The 22,599-nt window shown below is 38.3% G+C and overlaps 1 protein-coding gene across 4 annotated transcripts in view; it reads right to left on the minus strand.

Annotated features, from left to right (window-relative positions):
* Positions 1–22,599, minus strand: part of LOC135472889 (high affinity cAMP-specific and IBMX-insensitive 3',5'-cyclic phosphodiesterase 8B-like) — a 114,404-nt gene that overhangs the window by 45,900 nt on the left and 45,905 nt on the right. For 3 of the 4 annotated variants that reach the window (XM_064752601.1, XM_064752602.1, XM_064752603.1), the window contains exon 2: positions 13,037–13,093. In XM_064752601.1, coding sequence (XP_064608671.1) covers positions 13,037–13,093 — 57 coding nt within the window. Of the gene's footprint in view, positions 1–13,036; positions 13,094–13,291; positions 13,407–22,599 lie in introns of those variants that run through there. The other variant, XM_064752605.1, reaches the window with a different exon arrangement.

Raw genomic sequence — 22,599 nt, forward strand, 5'->3', positions numbered from 1 at the left:
TCTACCTGATAGTCATGCTAACACCTCTCAGACCAGCAGTGTGACAGACCAGACAGTAAATGATGGTGTACCTACCTGGTTGCCACCCTAACACCTGTCAGACCAGCAGTGGGACAGGCAAGGCAGTAAATGCTGGTGTATCTACCTGATAGTCATGCTAACACCTCTCAGACCAGCAGTGTGACAGACCAGACAGTAAATGATGGTGTACCTACCTGGTTGCCACCCTAACACCTGTCAGACCAGCAGTGGGACAGGCAAGGCAGTAAATGCTGGTGTATCTACCTGATAGTCATGCTAACACCTCTCAGACCAGCAGTGTGACAGACCAGACAGTAAATGATGGTGTACCTACCTGGTTGCCACCCTAACACCTCTCAGACCAGCAGTGTGACAGACCAGACAGTAAATGATGGTGTACCTACCTGGTTGCCACCCTAACACCTGTCAGACCAGCAGTGGGACAGACAAAATGGTAAATGCTGGCATATAATCAGTCATTTGTCTTGTCTTGCTTGCTGAGACACCAACATTGTCCTGCACGGTAATCAGTTTGCCTGCTACCTGAGACAGACACTTAAAAGTTAAAGTTCAAGCAGCTAGTAAATTGATTACCTGTCTGTCTTCGAGTTTGAACAATGTTCCAGTTACCTGACAAAACAAACACGCCCTTATTAAAAACAGCTGGGTCCTTGACATCTGTGCACTTACAGTTCCAGTTAGTCAGTCATTCCATGGAGCGGTAGACCGGGTTCTGAGGTAAAGGTGCACGTAAAACTAAAAACATTACTAGCTAGGTGGTAATTAGTTCTCCAGTTACACAGGTGTCACAGTCAACTGATTACATGACATAACATATCATGTACAATGTAGGAAGTCATCAAGCCAGTTACACAGGTGGTTACAGTCCACTGACGACATGACATAACATATCATGTACAATGTAGGAAGTCATCAAGCCAGTTACACAGGTGGTCACAGTCAACTGATTACATGACATAACATATCATGTACAATGTAGGAAGTCATCAAGCCAGTTACACAGGTGGTTACAGTCCACTGACGACATGACATAACATATCATGTACAATGTAGGAAAGTCATCAAGCCAGTTACACAGGTGGTTACAGTCCACTGACGACATGACATAACATATCATGTACAATGTAGGAAGTCATCAAGCCAGTTACACAGGTGGTTACAGTCCACTGACGACATGACATAACATATCATGTACAATGTAGGAAGTCATCAAGCCAGTTACACAGGTGGTTACAGTCCACTGACGACATGACATAACATATCATGTACAATGTAGGAAGTCATCAAGCCAGTTACACAGGTGATTACAGTCCACTGACGACATGACATAACATATCATGTACAATGTAGGAAGTCATCAAGCCAGTTACACAGGTGGTTACAGTCCACTGACGACATGACATAACATATCATGTACAATGTAGGAAGTCATCAAGCCAGTTACACAGGTGGTTACAGTCCACTGACGACATGACATAACATATCATGTACAATGTAGGAAGTCATCAAGCCAGTTACACAGGTGGTCACAGTCAACTGACGACATGACATAACATATCATGTACAATGTAGGAAGTCATCAAGCCAGTTACACAGGTGGTCACAGTCAACTGATTACATGACATAACATATCATGTACAATGTAGGAAGTCATCAAGCCAGTTACACAGGTGGTCACAGTCAACTGATTACATGACATAACATATCATGTACAATGTAGGAAGTCATCAAGCCAGTTACACAGGTGGTCACAGTCAACTGATTACATGACATAACATATCATGTACAATGTAGGAAGTCATCAAGCCAGTTACACAGGTGATTACAGTCAACTGATTACATGACATAACATATCATGTACAATGTAGGAAGTCATCAAGCCAGTTACACAGGTGGTTACAGTCAACTGACGACATGACATAACATATCATGTACAATGTAGGAAGTCATCAAGCCAGTTACACAGGTGGTTACAGTCAACTGACGACATGACATAACATATCATGTACAATGTAGGAAAGTCATCAAGCCAGTTACACAGGTGGTCACAGTCCACTGACGACATGACATAACATATCATGTACAATGTAGGAAGTCATCAAGCCAGTTACACAGGTGGTCACAGTCCACTGACGACATGACATAACATATCATGTACAATGTAGGAAGTCATCAAGCCAGTTACACAGGTGGTTACAGTCCACTGACGACATGACATAACATATCATGTACAATGTAGGAAGTCATCAAGCCAGTTACACAGGTGGTCACAGTCAACTGATTACATGACATAACATATCATGTACAATGTAGGAAGTCATCAAGCCAGTTACACAGGTGGTTACAGTCCACTGACGACATGACATAACATATCATGTACAATGTAGGAAGTCATCAAGCCAGTTACACTGGTGGTTACAGTCCACTGACGACATGACATAACATATCATGTACAATGTAGGAAAGTCATCAAGCCAGTTACACAGGTGGTCACAGTCAACTGATTACATGACATAACATATCATGTACAACGTAGGAAGTCATAAAGTATGCAAGATACCGTTGCATACCGCGACAAAAATAATTGACAACAACAAACTTAACTCCTTCAGAACTTTTTTAAATGCACCATGCTGCGATAGGCACCAGATAGAGGAATTATGATGAATTATAAATAAAAAAATAATTAGCCAACTGAAACAAAACACACATTTTGAGCACATATTCCAAGCACAGTCAAACAGCACCGTTGTGTAAATTCTCCTCGTGCTTAATACAACTTTCTTAAGATAGAGAAAGTTTGATGCCATTGTAATAAAGACTGACTAATTAAAACCTTTTATCAATTACAACTGCTTTCTTTAAAGTCTTATCCTTAAATTACTTTATTGCTTCAAGAAAAACATGTACCATTTTTATACATATGTACTTCTAACTGTTGTCAAAAAATAACTCCGCTATTCATCACAGACTAAGTGAGATACTGTATGCATACATTAGCTTGTTCAAAATGATCAGCTTTTTACCTTCTGTAAACCAATCAATGCCACCAAGATTGATCTTGGTCACAGAAATCTCTGGGTTCAAAGAAAACAAATCCAAGTAACCAACTAATTAAAGGCAAAAAAATTAAAACAAGGAATTCATACCTGACACTGGGGTAATCATGGAACTATATACCTATACCTTCACATGTGGCTGTACCCAAATCAATATCTCATTTAATTTCAAGAAAGAAAACATACGTTATGTTTAATTGTATAGTATTGACTCATTATTAGAGTTAAACTGATCATTAAGACCCATTAGTTCTTCATTTCTTTCATTTGAATGATGTTTAATTGGCAAAACAAACATTAAAATAAAATAAATAAAAGACATTAAAATTTTTCCTTTCACACTCATGTAAAATTGGAGCAGTTCCCTACAACACAATTGGAGCAGTTCACTACAATAAAATTGGAGCAGTTCACTTCAATACAATTGGAGCAGTTCACTACAATACAATTGGAGCAGTTCACTTCAATACAATTGGAGCAGTTCACTACAACACAATTGGAGCAGTTCACTTCAATACAATTGGAGTAGTTCACTACAATTGGAGCAGTTCACTACAATACAATTGGAGCAGTTCACTACAACACAATTGGAGCAGTTCACTACAATACAATTGGAGCAGTTCACTGCAATACAAAGTCATATTAAACTATATTTTGCTTACTGGCATGTACTGAAAGTCCAGAAAGACCTGTTGTAACTGGGGGTCAAATTGTTTGATCATTCACTCATTTCTAAGAGGTCTAAGAGCAAAAATCCATAATTTTAGACACATCAAAGATCGAATGTTGTACTTGATCCACTTAAATGATATTTTACAATGTCTCCACAGAGAATCTAATAATTTCCACACGTTTTGATCTTATTTCATGAATTCAATTTTTGTCAAATTCATCTCTCTGAAGAGCTTGAAATATCAAATATCTTCACCCCCAGCTGAGTTACATGTAATCACATCCATTACAACAGAAACAGAGTTTCCCTGATACATCCATCGTTTATGACATCCCTGAATTTTACAACTATATTCAACAGTTTAACTTGTTCACTCTGTGACTCTGTGGCAAATGTTTGTATGGGCGCATACTACCAATGACGACCAATGTCTGAATGTCGCACTAATCTGTCCACTTACGCATGTACATCTAGGCTGGAGTGTCATGCTACGCAGGGACCTGGATCTCACTTATATAGCCTCGTTAACCACAGCTACCACTAACACACAGGGATTAACCGCTTTTGTTTACACGCTTTGTACAGACATATAAAATTTGACAGCTCCCATCCTCCCTCCTGCCACCCACATGTAGCTCTAACAGACAATCATAAAAAAACCCACACAGGATGTGAATAGACAAACCGCAAATTATCCAAAAATGGCTCCCCAACACATCAAAAACTCTCTTAGGTCAGGAGTCATGGTGGTGTTTCTTTAACAATACCAGAACATAGTGTAAAGTGTACATTTCTTATAATTAATACAGAAGTTAATTGTGCAACATTGTTTTCCCATAAAATCAGTTAAAAAAAATTAAAAAAACATAATTTTTTAGAAACAATAAATATTCCTAAAAGCCTGTCAGTCAAGTACATACCTTGTATCTTTATAGTTCAAACATATCATGAGTAAATTACTGTATCTTAATACACTATAATCCAAATCATGTCTCTCAGAAGAAACCATCACTCCTGTGAACTTCAAAACATTGACGTTGCTATGGTTTTGGCTGGTGATCATACAAGTAAAACAGTCATATATGTGTCAGAAATCTAACAATATCTATACGCTAGACCCCAATTGTCCACACATGCATGTATTTATATGTACAGTAGATAAGCCAGACCCCAATTGTCAACACATGCATGTATCTATATGTACAATAGATAAGCCAGACCCCAATTGTCCACACATGCATGTATCTATATGTACGGTAGATAAGCCAGACCCCAATTGTCCACACATGCATGTATCTATATGTACAGTAGATAAGCCAGACCCCAATTGTCCACACATACATGTATCTATATGTACAATAGATAAGCCAGACCCCAATTGTCCACACATGCATGTATCTATATGTACAGTAGATAAGCCAGACCCCAATTGTCCACACATGCATGTATCTATATGTACAATAGATAAGCCAGACCCCAATTGTCCACACATGCATGTATCTATATGTACAATAGATAAGCCAGACCCCAATTGTCCACACATGCATGTATCTATATGTACAATAGATAAGCCAGACCCCAATTGTCCACACATACATGTATTTATATGTACAGTAGATAGGTTAGATCCCAACTGTCCAATCATATCTATATAGGTTAGGCCCCAATTATATGTCTACATGCAGGCTATGCCTCAACTGTCTAACCATGTCCCTAATTGTCTAACCATGACCCTAATTGTCTAACCATGACTCTAATTGTCTAACCATGTCCACTGGGTAGACCCTAATTGTCTAACCATGACCCTAATTGTCTAACCATGTCCACTCGGTAGAACCCAAATATATACACGCTAGACCGCAATTTTCTAACCATGTCCATTAGGTAGACCCCAAATATGTATAGGTTAGACCCCAATTTTTTAACCAGGGAAAAATTTATGCATTTACATGTTGATTTATTAATAGAGTTATCTATATTCTTGCATGTTTGAAAATATATCATAAAATCATGTTTGTCCACAATTATTTCATCATTATTATGTTCATTTATTTGATTGGTGTTTTACAGCAAGGTCAAGAATATTTCACTTATACAACAGCGGCCAGCATTATGGTAGGAGGAAATCGGGCAGAGCCCGGGTGAAATCCACGGCCATCTAACACGGTTAGCCTGTACGACATGCGTGATGCTGGTTATCAGATCCAAACTGCACAAACCTGTGCATATGGATACAGATGTATACATGTGTTAGTGGACTTCTACATCGATATACTGGAAGGCAAGATAGGCTATATAAATCCCCGCGGGAAGTCAAAACTTCAAACCGCAGCCAGACAGAGAGGTTTTAACCAGTGTAAATGTCAGTATGGCAGTGATGATGAGGACAAGCAATACATGGTATATCAGTCATTACAGAATATCGAAATGAAACCCCACATTGTGATGGATCTCTTAGTTTGCTCCAACAATTCCAACCCTGCCAACAGCAAATTAATACCTTCCGGTGGCGAAGATTTGGCCACTGACAGTCACATGATACGGACAAAGTGGTGAGGAACTGTGCTTCTGTGTAGGTGCCCCCTGGGGCTCAGGATGATGATCCGACAAAGGTTGGGGGGGGTGGGGGGTGGGGGGTCACGACATGGCTACATATCCCAGGACATGCCTTAACACTGAATCCCTGTGGGTTGACAAAACAGTGAATGCTGCAAATACATCATCTACTGGAGTGTCTGCGACAGCCAATCAAATCCTCCCAGTGAAGTGGACTAACAGTTAGGGCAACGTCAGAGGCAAAACAAACTGGATTCTGAATCCATCAATTTCCATTGTCTGCAGTTGCATTCTGATTGGGACAGACAGTCTGTTCACACGCCAAGTTAACAACCCAAATCAATTCCAATTCTAATTTTCCCACCAATTTCTATAACTCTAGGCAAAATTAACTTTGCATATGTTGTCTCTGTGGCTATATAACCCAAGCCTGAGATTTTAGCTGTCTATATGTAGATCATATAACATGTATGAGTGCTCACAATTCAGCTTAACTCCGTAAAACATGATTGATCGAAGTTCAAGCAGTTTCATGAACACCACAAGATCTCAGCAGTCATATCCGCATCAATCTGCCCTACATTCTCAGCAAATTCCCGCAAGTTCACCTAATCCAGACCAACCAATAGAAGCTAAGTTTCACAATACCTTCTGGTCCCCTCTGGTCCCGTCAGACACAGCATCTCAACACTTCATCACATTATTACCATGCAATTTCCTCCAACAGAATTTAGCAATGTGAAAATAGAGATAAAGAAAAAAGCACCCACACATTTTAATATGGCAATTTGACATGAATCAGGGGATTTCTTAACAACTCAGGAGTATCCTGGACATTTTAATTCATTTTTAAGCAGCTCCCATGACATTCCAAGATAGCAACAAATTTCTAGCTGTTTCAAGGGCTCAAGGAAATGCCAACTGCCAGCTGCCCCTTCAGGCATCCTATCCAAGCAATGCAGAACGGCCTTGCACAAATCAACAATAACTCCCCCAGTAAGTGGGCACACACCATGTTCAGCTTCATGTACATATGCAAAAACTCTGTCATAAAACTACACACAGTGGCTTTGCCTATATGAACACTATTACAAAGCATAATTCCTTAATCTGAGTGTGTAAACATGTACATCTTAATGAGTTAACTGCACCAGCTGAGTATCTACATGTACAAATCTATATGCTTCACTTTCTCACTACAAGAGTTTTAATTACCACTCGCAAACTGTGCAACATATATATTCACATCGATTACCATGAACGCTTTAACATAGCAGACAAATATCATAGATAATCTATGCGTCGAAGCAGATATTTGCATACTAGCTACCACCCAATAAAGACATGTTCCAACATGTTCCATGTCAATAATTGCTATGCCAATTCCCAAAACCTCCAAAGAGCTAAGAAAGTATATACAGAACGCAAACAGGATGAAATCATGCCAAAAAAAAGCAGTCAACAGTTTTCAATGATGTTGGAAAGACGCGACGTATGTTCTAGGTGATTGAGTGAAATCAGTATTCAAATCATGTGCCATGGTAGAATATCAGTTGCTGATAACAAAATATGCATCTCTGTTGCACTTTGATTGCAACTGTTGATGGATCCAATGTGGCTGTCTAATTCAACATGGTGAGTATACGGTCCTTGGAGTTGAGAAGAATTAGACGTTATCATGAAGCAGAGTGCCAGAGACTCTGGACGCTTTGTCCATGTTTACTTAGAGAATTACACTCATTGTAAAGGTTTAGGAACTTAAAAGTGAATGCATATGATGCAATAACCTTGACACACACAAACAATAGCCACACAGGTAATGTGTCTTAATTTTACAAGAACTGTCACAATTAAAGACAAAAGATGGAGACCCATCCGTAAAGTCTTTCACAACCTCCGCCAGCTGAAATTCTTTGGGCAGGCACAAAATTAATTCCTGTAATCTGGCTTTGATCATCAACTGTCAACATTACTTCCACACTAAAAGGCTAGCTCTGTCATTACACCAATGCTGTCAAATTCTCAGTATCAATAATCTCAACACCTTTAACACGTAAACTCTGGTTTGAATTTCTAACCTTGTTTATTAAAGGCAGTGTATTGATTGCATGAAAATTTTATTGTCATTTTTATTTGACAAAACAGATGAACATTTCTGATTCAATTAATTATGCTAATTAATTATATCTCAATATGTGCATGTAATACTTCATTAATATCTGTGTAAATCAGGCAGTCACATTGAAAGTTACATACCGAAAATATTTTTGAGCATACAGGGCCCAGGTACACAAAGATGTCACACATGTACGATAATCGCATATATGCGACAACGGTGCGGTAATAGTGATGTACAAAATATAGTATGACAAATGTAAGATAAAAAATGTTGCGCGCCACTTGGTGAAATTGGGACTAGATGTGTGCGGAATTATTGCTGAACTCGTGCCCTCACAATGTACAACATTGGAGACGTACGTAGCTTAAACATAACATGAATGGGAGCCGGCCATACTGAAAAGGTCAAGGTGTTTACGAACATGTCACACTGTAAGAATGAGGAATGTGTTATTCTCCTCCGTCCTGATGGCGGCCATATTGACCAGTTAGTATTTCAATTACCTGAACATGAAAACTTAATTACAGTAAGCTGAAGCTGGACACATCATACTGTCAGACTGTCAGATTTGTACAAAGAATAAAGGTTGTCTAAAGGGACATATCCTCCGCACCCAAATGAAGTTTTCCAAATAACACTGTCAGGTCTTGTAATTTAGACAATCTGTTACAAGGAGACAGCACACAGGGTCCTTGTAAATCGGTCATATTGCGTGCCTGTAAGCAATTGCCAGTGGCAGTATATGTCAGCAAAATTGTCTCCAACTGACAAGTAATGGCGTTGAATAGGGGTGCATTTCAGGGGACCTAGCCCAGTATACGCCCATTATACTGTTAATCAATCAATATGGCCGAGAGTCTGTTGACGAATCTAGGCAGGGCTTGTGTGTATCTCACAGATTCTCCTGTCCATCTCCGCGTCCCCAGCTTGCCTTGGGGAGAATCAATACACCTCAGTCCACCCTGACAAGATTCTCCTTCGTCTGCCGCGCAACAGAGACCTCACTCCAAGCAGTCAGCAACAGGTCAATATGCATCCATGACAGAGACCCCAAACAGCATGTCTGCTACATGTACATACCACCCTCAACACTGAAATACAGACACACTGACCCTTAAGTTTCCCTATTAAAGCTGCATGCCAGCTGACGGCCAAGTTACGAGGAATATATCCAGTCAAATGTCACAAACAGACAACAGTATGGAGGCTTAATCATGGACTAGTGTTACTGTATGCACACACAAATGTCTCACCAAACATGGCATCTTATGGTCATACACATTTATTCTGCATTAGAAAATTCCTTGTGTTATGTTTGTGAAAAGATTGTTTCCAATATGTTACCCGTATACAAGGAAACAAATCAAGGGTGCGTTCCATTCACTGATCTGACCTCCACTTGTGGTACATTCCATGGCCAACTGAGGACACAGTGCGACGTCCCAAAGTTCTGGAAGTCGCGTCAAGTCACAAGAGTTAAGACCCTGCAATACATGCCACCGACTTCATCGACGTCAGACTCAGTGGCGGCAGTGGCGCCACTGGTTTCCTCCAGTGGCCAACAGAATGACACGTCAGTAGCCATTACCTGCGCCAGTGGCCACCGGGGAGCAAGTGAAACGGACTCCAATATGTAACACACTGTGGGATTGAACCATTTATAGGTTAACCCAGATAACCATTTGAGAAATCAACTTGCAAGCTATCTGCTTTCCCTAAGTAAATTTATCAAACATGAACCTACATGTATTTTAACAGCATGAACAGTTACTTTATATTTTAAAAGTAATGTAATAATGGAATGGATCAAGCAACAGAACAGAGTGTACATTTGTTAAAACTTTTAAAGATACCCCATGACAGATAATCTGAACCTGCAGAAGACAATGCTGAACTTGCAGAATATAACCACAATTAAATGCCACTGTTTCTTTTCCTGCCTCTGAAGGTGCTCATAACAACATTCACTAATAACACTATCTGCAATGCCAAAAACATAACCGTGGGGACTACAATTGTGCAGTTTTAGTTGCCTACATAAAACCGAGAAATCAATAATTTTCAAATTAGAGAGGATTCATAAAACTTTTGTCAGTTTGTGGCTTCGCACAATCCAATATAATCCACAATAAACTATTTTGATATGCATACATAATTCATTCACTTTATATATAGGACAAACCTCTGTGTTGAGATGAAACATTCAGAGGGCAATGTCCACTGAATTTATACTCAATTACTTCTCAAATTAAAACAGCAATGTACATGTCCCTACAATGATGCATTCTCTCTGGGACATGAAAAAGCTTTCTCAGCATATGCTATCGTATTTCTTAGAGAATATCTAGAGCCCAGCAGCTCTTACATCTGAAGCTGTAATAACCCAGTAATCATGGTTGGGGATACTTTACAATGAGTGGCCTTAAGCATGCAGATGTACATGACTGGCAGAGCTTTACACAGGCCTAATCGGATTTACCAGTTTTTCCTCCAGTACTCATACCTGGGTTATCTTAATAACTTAAATCAAAGCCTTGAGCAGAAGGGTGTCAATACATGTGTGCAAACTGGATACCAAAGGGAAAGATGTTAATATCCAAATAATATAATTATACAAGTATATAGTCAAACTGAAATTCAACCTACCTGTATGCTCAACATATCTATATGCTAAATATTTCTGTATGCTCAAATAAGCGACTCACTGTTAATTGTTAGTTTTCAATACTGAACATTGCTCAAAGTAATTAAGTTTCACTGTCAGACAGCACGTGCCCAAATCATCATTTCACTATACACAGGTAAGTTACAGTAAGATGATGGTACTGGGTCATCTGCGGCCCGCTCCAGTGCTACACATGATGGGAAGAGCAGGTGATATCCTCAAAAACTAAAGCTCCTCATCCACCACATTTACCATCAAACTTCTTGGGAAAGCATCTGGAAAGAACCTATTTTATCCTCTAAAACTAAAGCTCCTCATCCACCACATTTACCATCAAACTTCTTGGGAAAGCATCTGGAAAGAACCTATTTTATCCTCAAAAACTAAAGCTCCTCATCCACCACATTTACCATCAAACTTCCCTCAAACACCAATCAATCAAGTGGATGAATTGATTATTCCACAAAATGTTGCCATCTGCATGTAAACACAATGCCTTTAAATTATTGGATTCCTTCCCCAGGAGACCTCCTGGCCTCATCAGTCTGACTATGTTTTGTTTGATGATAGCTTTGTACAATATACCATTTCAAGACAAGGAATCCACTTTCTGAAGAACTGTTCTTCTCCCAGGTCATTCCAACCTTGGATCAATCTGTTTATGATTACAGTGTTTACCACGAATACCTGTGAGAGTAAATACTGCTTTAATCAAGGCCTAATTTCTCAAAGTGCCAGTCAAGAATGAGCAGTTAAGTCTGTGAGCGCTCCCAGACCACAGTTATCCCAACAAAACAGGCCACAACCTGTACACTACAGACTGAGCTAAATACACTCTGTCTACGAGTCACAGGCGCTAAATTGCTTTCAGATATATGACTCTTTATCAGGAATTGTCTCAAATGTAGTAAACAGCATGTCATAAAAGTAGATGTACACATGTACCTTTGAAATGTAACACTTGTGTACATTGGAAGTTTTCATCATGTTTTACATTCCCAAAGTGTATGCTTAATTTATTCACTGAGATATCTCCTAAAAATTTAATTTAAAACAAAACACTGACAAAACTTCATCGCTTAATAAAATTTTGAGTTCATTACCCAGGATGCCTACAGGATTCCACTGCTTTGCTAACAGTGTACTGGGTATTTAATGATAAAAAAAGAGAAAAAAAATATACAATACACATTTCCCAACCAAGAAAATGCATATTCAGATATCATCTAAATTCTAATTCACTGCCATCCAACATTTCTAACATTTTTTAAGTTGTACTTTCTTCAGAAAATAATCATTTTGTATGACCAGTGTACTTCAAAGAATAGGAGCACCTAGATAGTTTCTGTACTATTGCGAAGGCTTTCTCAGTTGAAAATGCACCCGACTGATCAGGGGAACACCTCTACACACAAATACTATATTGTACACTTAATGTACGCAAATCAACAAATACAGTGAAGTTATCCCATTGGTGCAACAGTGGACAATCTTATTTTCAGTGCAAACATGCATATGCTATTTTAGATGTTGTTCAATATTTAAAATACCCCAAAACTCCAGACAGGCTTAATGAGATGGGTTATATACCAGAGGGGACCCCCCCTCTCGTGAACGTCACTTATGACCCTGGAGTGATTTGTGTACAAATTTTCAGTTTTCCTATAACAGAAAGAGTTTTTTCCCACTGCATTTCAGCTGGAAACTAATGACTTTCCCTGAACTTTTCTTAATCTGATTTTGTATCAGATGGGGTTTTGTGTGAATCAAGTAATGTTACAAAATGTCAGGTGAGAATAAGGTACTGTTACAAAATGTCAGGTGAGAATAAGGTACTGTTACAAAATGTCAGGTGTGAATCAAGTACCGTTACAAAATGTCAGGCACAAAACAAATGAATATAGATTCAAAAGAATACTTACGGACATGGTTTGTTGTTTCAGCCTCATAGGTCCAAATATCACGTCATTTTCAGTACCCTATCAAAAGAAGAAAAAAATCTAAATAAATGACAGCAAATTGGGCTGGTGGAGCTGGTATGATAGGTTTCCAACGATAGTTGAAAACAATAACCAAAAGAAGAGCAATGAAACAAATGTAAGTGAACCTTTAAGTCACAGCTGATCCTTCTTACTACGCCAACAAGATTATAAAGTTACATATCCTGCATTAATTACCTAATAAGTAAGCAATAAACGTAGTTCCACTGTGTACATGTGCCAAGCATCAGCTACACGTGAAGGTATAAGTCTGATCCATAACTAAGTAAGACTATTTCCCAGTCAACAGTGGCGACGGCTTTACTGTCAGCCACATGCTAGTTGGCTCCTTAACAAGTAGATAGGGTTATATCAGGCATTCCTCAGTAACTCTGTAAATCAAGCATTCAGCCGCATACTCAAGTTGATTCGGTCAGAACACACGGCCACACAGCTATTTGTTTCTTATTACATCCATAAACAACACACCATGGCATATTCCAGCAGAGAGAACCACCTCTTGCAGGGTAATGTCAGTAACCTTTTGCCACTCGACGCTATAAACCCGGCCGTATCTCGTTATCTCAGATACAAATTTGTGTCTTTATATATAACCAGTTATAGTGATGAGGAAAAAAACAGAACAATTCAGGAAATACAAATGTAAAATTCTTCCATCCAATGAGACTGTTCCAAATAAATAGGTCTCTGCTTTGGTCAAGTGCCTTTGTACCTCAACACAATTATCACGTCAGCCAATGGCATGTGGAATGATGAAAAGTACAGTTTTATCAGGTGAATGTGCGTGCACCCTATACAGATTATCTGAGGCAATGCATTCAGTTTGTAATGCAAATTTGTAAAACATATTTACTGACAAATCATTAGAATCTTACATATCCAAATACCCCACATGCTGTGTTCGGTTAGTTTGTTGATTCCATAACACAGTAAACATGGTATGTAGAATTTATGATCTTGTCTTCATTATTATTAACGGTAGAATTAATATTTGGCTTCAATTACTATTATACAGAAATCTAAAAGATATATTCTTTTTGGTTTTTTAGTTAAATATATCTTATTATTTAACTATGTTTTTATTTGACACGATACTTTTACGCACAGTTGTGCATTGTATAATTTATTGCAACATGATTGTTAGAAGTTTACAACAGCGGATTGTAGAACAGCAGAACCAAGCCTCTAATGTTATTACCATAAAAGCACAGGTATTCTTAATGATTGGTCAAAAATTGGACCAATCACAACACAAAGCCACACACATCAACCCTCATAATACAAACAGCCCTACCAATGTAGGAATGTTGAGCATGTGTGTCTAAGTATATATTCCTGACAGATGATTGGTTTGCATGTTAGTTCACCCTAATATATCTGCAAAGTTCTCTAAGGACATTTCTGAGTAAGATCCGGCAAGTCCAATTACGACCAACCAAAAAGTCCAGTTACTACATTTATTTTAATACTAGATACTAGAGTTTTACACTGTACTCAAGAATATTTTACTTATACCATGCTGACCGTCATTATGGCGAAAGGAAACCATTTTTACTACATTTATCTTATATCTATAGAAGTCAACTATGGCAAAGTTAGGCTAATAAATCTGTAACTGTATGTACAGGCTGGGCAACTCTATCAAATATAATAACTGATATTTAATTAAAGCATTAACTATGGGTATAATGTATGTGTACAATACAATTCTAATTCTGGATGCAATTCTGGATAGACAAAGTTACCAGCAATGATCCACAGAAACAGATAAAGTGCCTGAAGTAAAGAAGACAACCAATATCATGTGTGTAAACCTTAATGTCTGCACTTCCAATTACTCATATATTCTACAAGAGTATAACTATTTGCTCCAAGAGCACATAGATCTGTGTACAGTGATACAGAAAGTTGGGCCAAGGGGTAGAAAGTGCCACACTGTCATATACATGTACAAGATGACTTTGATGGAGGCACAGCTCCTGCATTTAATCCTGTTATATCCCCTCATTGGAACCCATGCTATACCCCCTGATTGGAACCCATGCTATATCCCCTGATTGGAACCCATGCAGCCTTACTCAACTGGTTCTCAGAGTCAACAACTTTGTCGTGGCATGTCCCCCCAAATTTCAGCTACATCTACCTTCTCAATTATTCCATGTAATGCGATATCAAGAATCTCCCTGCATTTTTTTTCTCTTTGTCAAATTCATACCACATCACCATTGACAGTTATATTCAATATAAAAGGCAATCAGCTGCAGGTATAAATGTAAGATAGTAATATCAGCTACATACATGTACCTCCAGGTAGGTAGATGTAGATCAAAGGGTGGGAACAATGAACAGACTCTGTACATAAGTGAACCTGTACATATGCATTATGTCCTAACAGAACAGGTGTACTTGAGTGCAGATGTTATGTTAACCTGAGTGCAGACACCATGTTCACCTGACAGGTAACAAGATAGTCCAACCTTGTGTAGTTCTGCGGTGTGGCTTGGCAGGTATAAGACACTTAGCAGATCATGTGAACATGAACACACCTAAGTTTGGTTGGCTGACGAGTAATTAGCCGGCAGAAGACAGCAATAGATCACCTGTCAGTATCAGAATACATGTGTCCGATTTCACCGGACGCATCATACAAAACAAATATTTCTTTCCCCATTGTCATTGACAATTGAACGAGCTTCAGTTAATAATGAACCAGCACGTTAACTGGTTAATTACATGTCCATGAAAATGATCATCAAATGATTACCACAATCTGTATGCGTACATGTACTTGTCAAATTTTGAAGGGATGGTACTATTACCGGACTTGCCGACTTTTAGTTTAGCATTGGGGATCAGTTGTTTCTGCTCAGCAGTGATCAGATAAAATCAATGCTTCATACAATTAACATGCTTTTTTACCAGCAAATTCACCACAAGGATAAACTGACTGATTGTGTGGCTATTAACAACACTTGAAATACCAACTTACCTTCAAATATGGCACCTTCACAACAAATGGGTAAGTTTTAATAATTTGTTTCTGAAATCTAAACTTGAATTCCATGCACCCCTTCCTCCACTGTGTCGTACTTGATTTTAGTTGGTTGTATAGTGAATTAATCAAACCAAAGAAAACCTGTCATCAGTATTTTACTGTTTCATTCCAGATCTCTAAATTCATGACATACATTATTATGATTAAAGAATAACCAAAAAAACAGATCCACAGTCAATCTAAAAACGAAAAAGTATAAGTTTTGGCCAAAAATTATTCAAGTGTCTAGAGATCTGAAATGCAGTCTATGTTTTTCAACTTAATTATAAACACTGACGGAATCGCTGGAGCTGTTTATTATTTTTAAATTACCACCAAATGTACTTACAAAATACACAGTATTTATCCTGGGCTCGGCAAGTAAGTTTACAAAATTATAATCTGTTTAAAAGCTAGGTGGTGAACTAACTTATGTCGCTTTCACTATGAAATTTGCCATTTGCACTTTTCTCACAGATCCCACCACACCACCACTTTCTCCTATGAAAACAACTTTCAAGGGGGAGAGTGACTTCAAGGGAGGTAATTCAGTGTGGCCCTATTGTCATTATGAACTCACAGCTTCACAACAGCACTGACAGATGTCAACAATATAGCAATCTGGACTCCTGCCATGCATATTAAATTGCCTTTTATAATTTATACAGATATTGTTGATTCACTTTTTTGTCTCACCTAGGACACACTCGATGTGAACTTGCCTGCATTCATTTAGAAACACACTTGCCCTTTCTAGTGTTACTACCATTGTTTTCACTTCACAACAATATATCAGTAAACAGATACATTTTCTATCCACAAAAGCATCTGGCTGTGGTGATATCAATGACAGTTCAAGGAATTATACCAATATATTCCCAGCTACATGCTCTCTAGCACAGAATTTTGACCGAGAGAAAAGCTACCCACACACTTGACTAACCTTTATTTAGATTCTGAGATCTCCTGAATGGTATTTTTCCATGCCAATAGAAGGGGCTCATGCGGGGGCCTCTGATCTTGTAACACACTGGTGGATACCAGCATAAAAGGGGCTCTTTAGGGGATTCTTTGCTAACGTAGGTTTAAAACAAAACTCTTTCTTTTTAATCATGTTAGAGTATGATGTATGCTATGCCTAATTTTGTCACTGCGATTATATCGGTCCATGACTGAATTAATTTAGTTAAAAAAAAAATAAATTGTGGACTCTACGTAAGTTGCCTATATGTAGAACCTCAGCAACTCCAGGAACTTGTCCATTTGGAGGTATACAGGCCGATGTCCACATTTTGTCAGCGTTTGTAAACATTTTCTGCTGGTTACAACCAGAATCACACAATTCTCAACAATTCATTTCATGAGATTACGTGTGTTTTTAAGGTATGGCAAGGCAAAAGAATTGGATCATTGAGAATTCTAATTTTTGCCATCGTAAGACGCTGAAAGCTGCGCTGTTTACAAGATTTCCTTGAACATTTTACAATGATTATCTCACAAAATGAGTAATTAATCTGAAATCTCGACTCGTTATGGAATGACACGGATACTGGTCATCAGTTCAGTAAAGGATAGGCCTACGTCCCCGCAAAAATGTCATTATGGCAACATTATTTTACGGGCATCCACATGGATATGGGTGAAAACACTCTATAGGTGTCTCAATCTTTTGTCACCATAACCACTATCTCTAAACACCTAGGGCTAAATTTTACAGCTAAAACTTAAATTTTGAGCATCTAGCTCATCATCACTATGACACATGCAGTTCATTATTTCTTCACCTTATAATATATAATGATAATATAGCATATAAGTTTCTAAAAAATGGATGGGGCCATGATCTATTAAAAATGACTACTACATGTAGTAGCCATTTTTATATTGTATTATCATTATATATTATAAGGTGAAGAAATAATGAACTGCATGTGTCATAGTTTAAAAAGCACTGGGGAATTATATGTCCACAAAACTACACTTATTATTAAACACACTGCTCTTAATATTAAATCAGCCGGAGTGGGGACAAAGAGTATTTATTGAGAAAAATCTCTGTATGAATTACAGTAGTTTAATAAAGTGACATCAGGTTTTACAAGCTGATCACAACAATTAATGAATTGGATATGCACTGATGAGAACCAATCTCTGCCAACACTTTTCAAGAACAACCTTACAAATAATTACATTTGATGATTTTTCAGACGGCGTGAAACTCACAGGATACCCAATTAGTGAACTTGATGAATTGCTAGTCCAGAAATGCTGACATTTTTCATAATGATATTATCACAGTCAGTGTCAAAACGGGAGTTTTTTTTTTTATTTATCAGGAAATAGCATTTGTCAGGAAATAGCTGGCATTTATCTGAACGTATGTTCTTTTGACTACATATCACGCATTTACTGTAGCATAAAAATGTCACGTATCCACAACAGAAGTCAGTCCACGCATGATTTCAGTGCCATACAAACTGTGCAAACACATCAACTTTCCTCTAATAATCCACTGTCACTTTGGTAATTAATGTTCAACTTTGTGTAGCTGATGCGGATCTGGTGATATGTGGACATGTGCACTCCATGTACCTGTAGCACATACTTCATAGCGGTTAATCAACTGGAACTGCAGCTGACCTTTTACAGGCCAATGCCAGGTTAACATTATGTGATTTAATACACAATCATAAGTTCCTGAATCTTTATTTTTTTTTTGGAAAGCTTTATCTTTCTTGCAAGCAACTGTGACAAAAATCAGATATTTTGCTTCAAAAAATGACTAATGGGTATATACAACGCAGTCAGTCACTAAGGAAAACAACTGTGCGAAGCCTGGAAAAAACAGCTCTGAGCCTTTGTTCAGTATAGACGAGGCTTACAACATTATGGTGACAATTAAAGGAGCTAAACATTGTTCTCTCGTAGTAATGAAAGAGGTGAGAAAACTTAGAATGGATGAACACGATTAAAGTGCAAAGTCTGATGAAGACTGAGATGGCTGAATTGCTCTTGAAACTTTGTGTTCAAGAAACTTTAATAGAAAAATTAGGATTAATAAACGCCTGACATGTATTTCAATTTTGGTTGCACATACATGGGAGTGATTAAAACAAAGATTGCCAGAGTACAAGGACTAAATGGAGGCTATATACTGCATGTATCACTGACAGGTGTGCAATCTCATGTGTACTGTGAAGATCGGGCCTATGAGAGATACAAGATCTCAGGAGTTCCGTGTGGAGGCCCTCGTGCATATACCGGAAGTTGGGGTTAGAACCCTGGCCGTAAACGGCCTTCATGCATGCGCGTTGGGCAAATGGAGCATTTTCTAACCCCAACTTTTGGTATGCGCGAGCGCACCCACATGGAACTCCCGCAGACTTGTATCATTGATAGACCGTACACTTTTATAGCATACATATAGCCCTAATTTAGGTACAAACATACCATTCTGTCATATGTGTCAACATTCAGTCAACATGTGCATGTCAATATGGACATGTTGTCATTAAAGTGTTACTGAAATATGACAGGTAACCTCTGTGTAACACCTGTTCAGTTACATGTAGATGTACTCACCTGTACATACTAGTGCCTCACAGTATGACAGGTAAACTCTGTGTGACACCTGTTCAGTTACATGTAGATGTACTCACCTGTACATACTAGTGCCTCACAGTATGACAGGTAAACTCTGTGTGACACCTGTTCAATTACATGTAGATGTACTCAAATGTACATACTAGTGCCTCACATTTTACCATCAACTGACAACTTCTGTATATACAGAGGCTAAGCACGGGATTCAGTGACTGACCTTGAGGGTAAAGATTAGATCAAGCTGCCGTTCTACAAACTCTATAATACTCTAGCAGACGTGGGACAGAGTCTGAATGCTGTTCACACATATACACTTCTCTAAATTTTGATAACAGGTCATTCATTCATTCTCTTGACAGTTGGCGTCTTCATTTACATGCTGCCATCACCAGTTTATTCTCAGGCCATGCAAATTTACATAAAAATAATTTTAATTCTGGGTTTAGATCACGAGATGAAATGGCTTAGAATTGTGTTATATATACGCGTGCAAGATACATGTATCTCTGATTCATATACAGCCATAATCAATCAATTCAGCCTAAGTACCTCACGCATGGCTTCATTTGTAGGCTGATAAATTAATCCCTATATTCTGTCCCTTTACTGTTATCACAGATTCAATCTTAAATTACGATAACAACCTAGCAAATGTAAATGTGCACGTTTTCAACCCTACCTGAACAGTGCAACTCTGTATGAACTGCACTATGGTGAGATTCCTCACACAATATTTGAAGATTTAAACAAGTAATTATTTGTCTGAAATTAAAATTATAACATTTTTGGCATATGTAGAAAAAAATAGGCTTTACTTTTACCAACCTTCATCAAGTTTGACTCATTTACTTCATCTTTTCACAAAATATAAAATAATACACGTCCACTAAAAACAAGCATTTAATGGGCTAGCAAAAACCAAAAATATATAACACAAATGTTTTTTGTAATATTTCTGTTTCTGAGTATTGTAAAGGACTAGAAGATATTTACACATTATCAAAATTAAGACCACAAGGACACTTCAATGAAGTAATAAACAAAATTGTACAGAAAGTAATCAAAGCCAATGGAAGAAGTTTTGATTGGTGTGTTATTTAGAGTGAGCAGCTCCTAAAGCTGAAGTAAGCACATCAGTGAGAAGTCTGATGACTGTTTGCACATGTACATGTAGGTCAGGTAGTTAGCTATGGCCTAATTTTCTCTACTAAATGTATCACCCCTCCCATATGTCAAGGGACTGATGTATAGCTAGACTAACTGACCCACATTCTGATTCAAGCCTTCACCCATCAACTGGTGGTCAGCCAATCAGCCACTAGAATGACCTGTAACAGGTACTAGTGGTCAGCCAATCAGCCAATAGAGTGACCTATAACAAGTACTGGTCGTCAGCCAATCAGCCAATTGAGTGACTTGTAACAAGTACTGGTGGTCAGCCAATCAGCCAATTGAGTGACCTGTAACAGGTACTGGTGGTCAGCCAATAGATCAATTACAGGAACTGTAATATGATCAGCCAGTAAAGTTGACCAAACCACTAAAATCCCCTCCCCCCTCCCCAAACAGAAATACACACTTTTATACACACATTAATTCTGCTCATTAGTATTTTATACTGTACGCATTGTTTTTTTGCTATCCTATACAAGCTGTCAGATTTACTAGGTGAGATAATGATCCCACCAGATCAAAATACCTGACAACTTTATCTGATGTAAAGTCACCTTGATCTTTGTAGATAGCTGGCTTGCTAAGGGCTATGTATCAATGGTTCAGTCTCACAACCTTATTGGTGAAACTCTGAAGCTTGACATTACAATGATAGTAATACAGTAAAGTCACCTCAATCAGTTTTGCTTCCTACCTTTGATCCCATTCAACCATCAATGTTAACCCTAATTCGCCAGGCCACCCCCACTGACCACACAGAGCACATTTACAGGTAATCAATATACTGTTTCTTCCTCAACTACAGAAAGGTTTAGCATCACTGATTGACTCATTTATTCACGGAAGAGTTGATGTTCATAAACCCGCAGTTTTAAAGAGCGACTGTATTAATATTAATATTGTTATTTCTCCAGCCATCTCGTTGGTCTGTATCCCTTTTTTGACATCCACCAGATGTTTGTTAACACCACATACTGGCATTCTAATGGATGAAGGTGAGTCATAATGACAATATCACTGTACACCACATACTGGCATTCTGATGGATGACGGTGAAATATAATGACAATATCGCTCTACACCACATACTGGCATTCTGACGGATGAAGGTGAGTCATAATGACAATATCGCTCTACACCACATACTGGCATTTTGATGGATGAAGGTGAGTCATAATGACAATATCGCTCTACACCACATACTGGCATTTTGATGGATGAAGGTGAGTCATAATGACAATATCGCTCTACACTACATACTGGCATTTTGATGGATGAAGGTGAGATATAATGACAATATCACTGTACACCACATACTGGCATTTTGATGGATGAAGGTGAGTCATAATGACAATATCGCTCTACACCAAATACTGGCATTTTGATGGATGAAGGTGAGTCATAATGACAATATTGCTCTACACCAAATACTGGCATTTTGATGGATGAAGGTGAGTCATAATGACAATATCGCTCTACACCACATACTGGCATTTTGATGGATGAAGGTGAGTCATAATGACAATATCGCTCTACACCACATACTGGCATTTTGATGGATGAAGGTGAGATATAATGACAATATCACTGTACACCACATACTGGCATTCTGATGGATGAAGGTGAGTCATAATGACAATATCGCTCTACACCACATACTGACATTTTGATGGAT

This window comes from Liolophura sinensis, chromosome 8 (genome assembly GCF_032854445.1).
Source record: "Liolophura sinensis isolate JHLJ2023 chromosome 8, CUHK_Ljap_v2, whole genome shotgun sequence".
Taxonomy (NCBI): domain Eukaryota; kingdom Metazoa; phylum Mollusca; class Polyplacophora; order Chitonida; family Chitonidae; genus Liolophura; species Liolophura sinensis.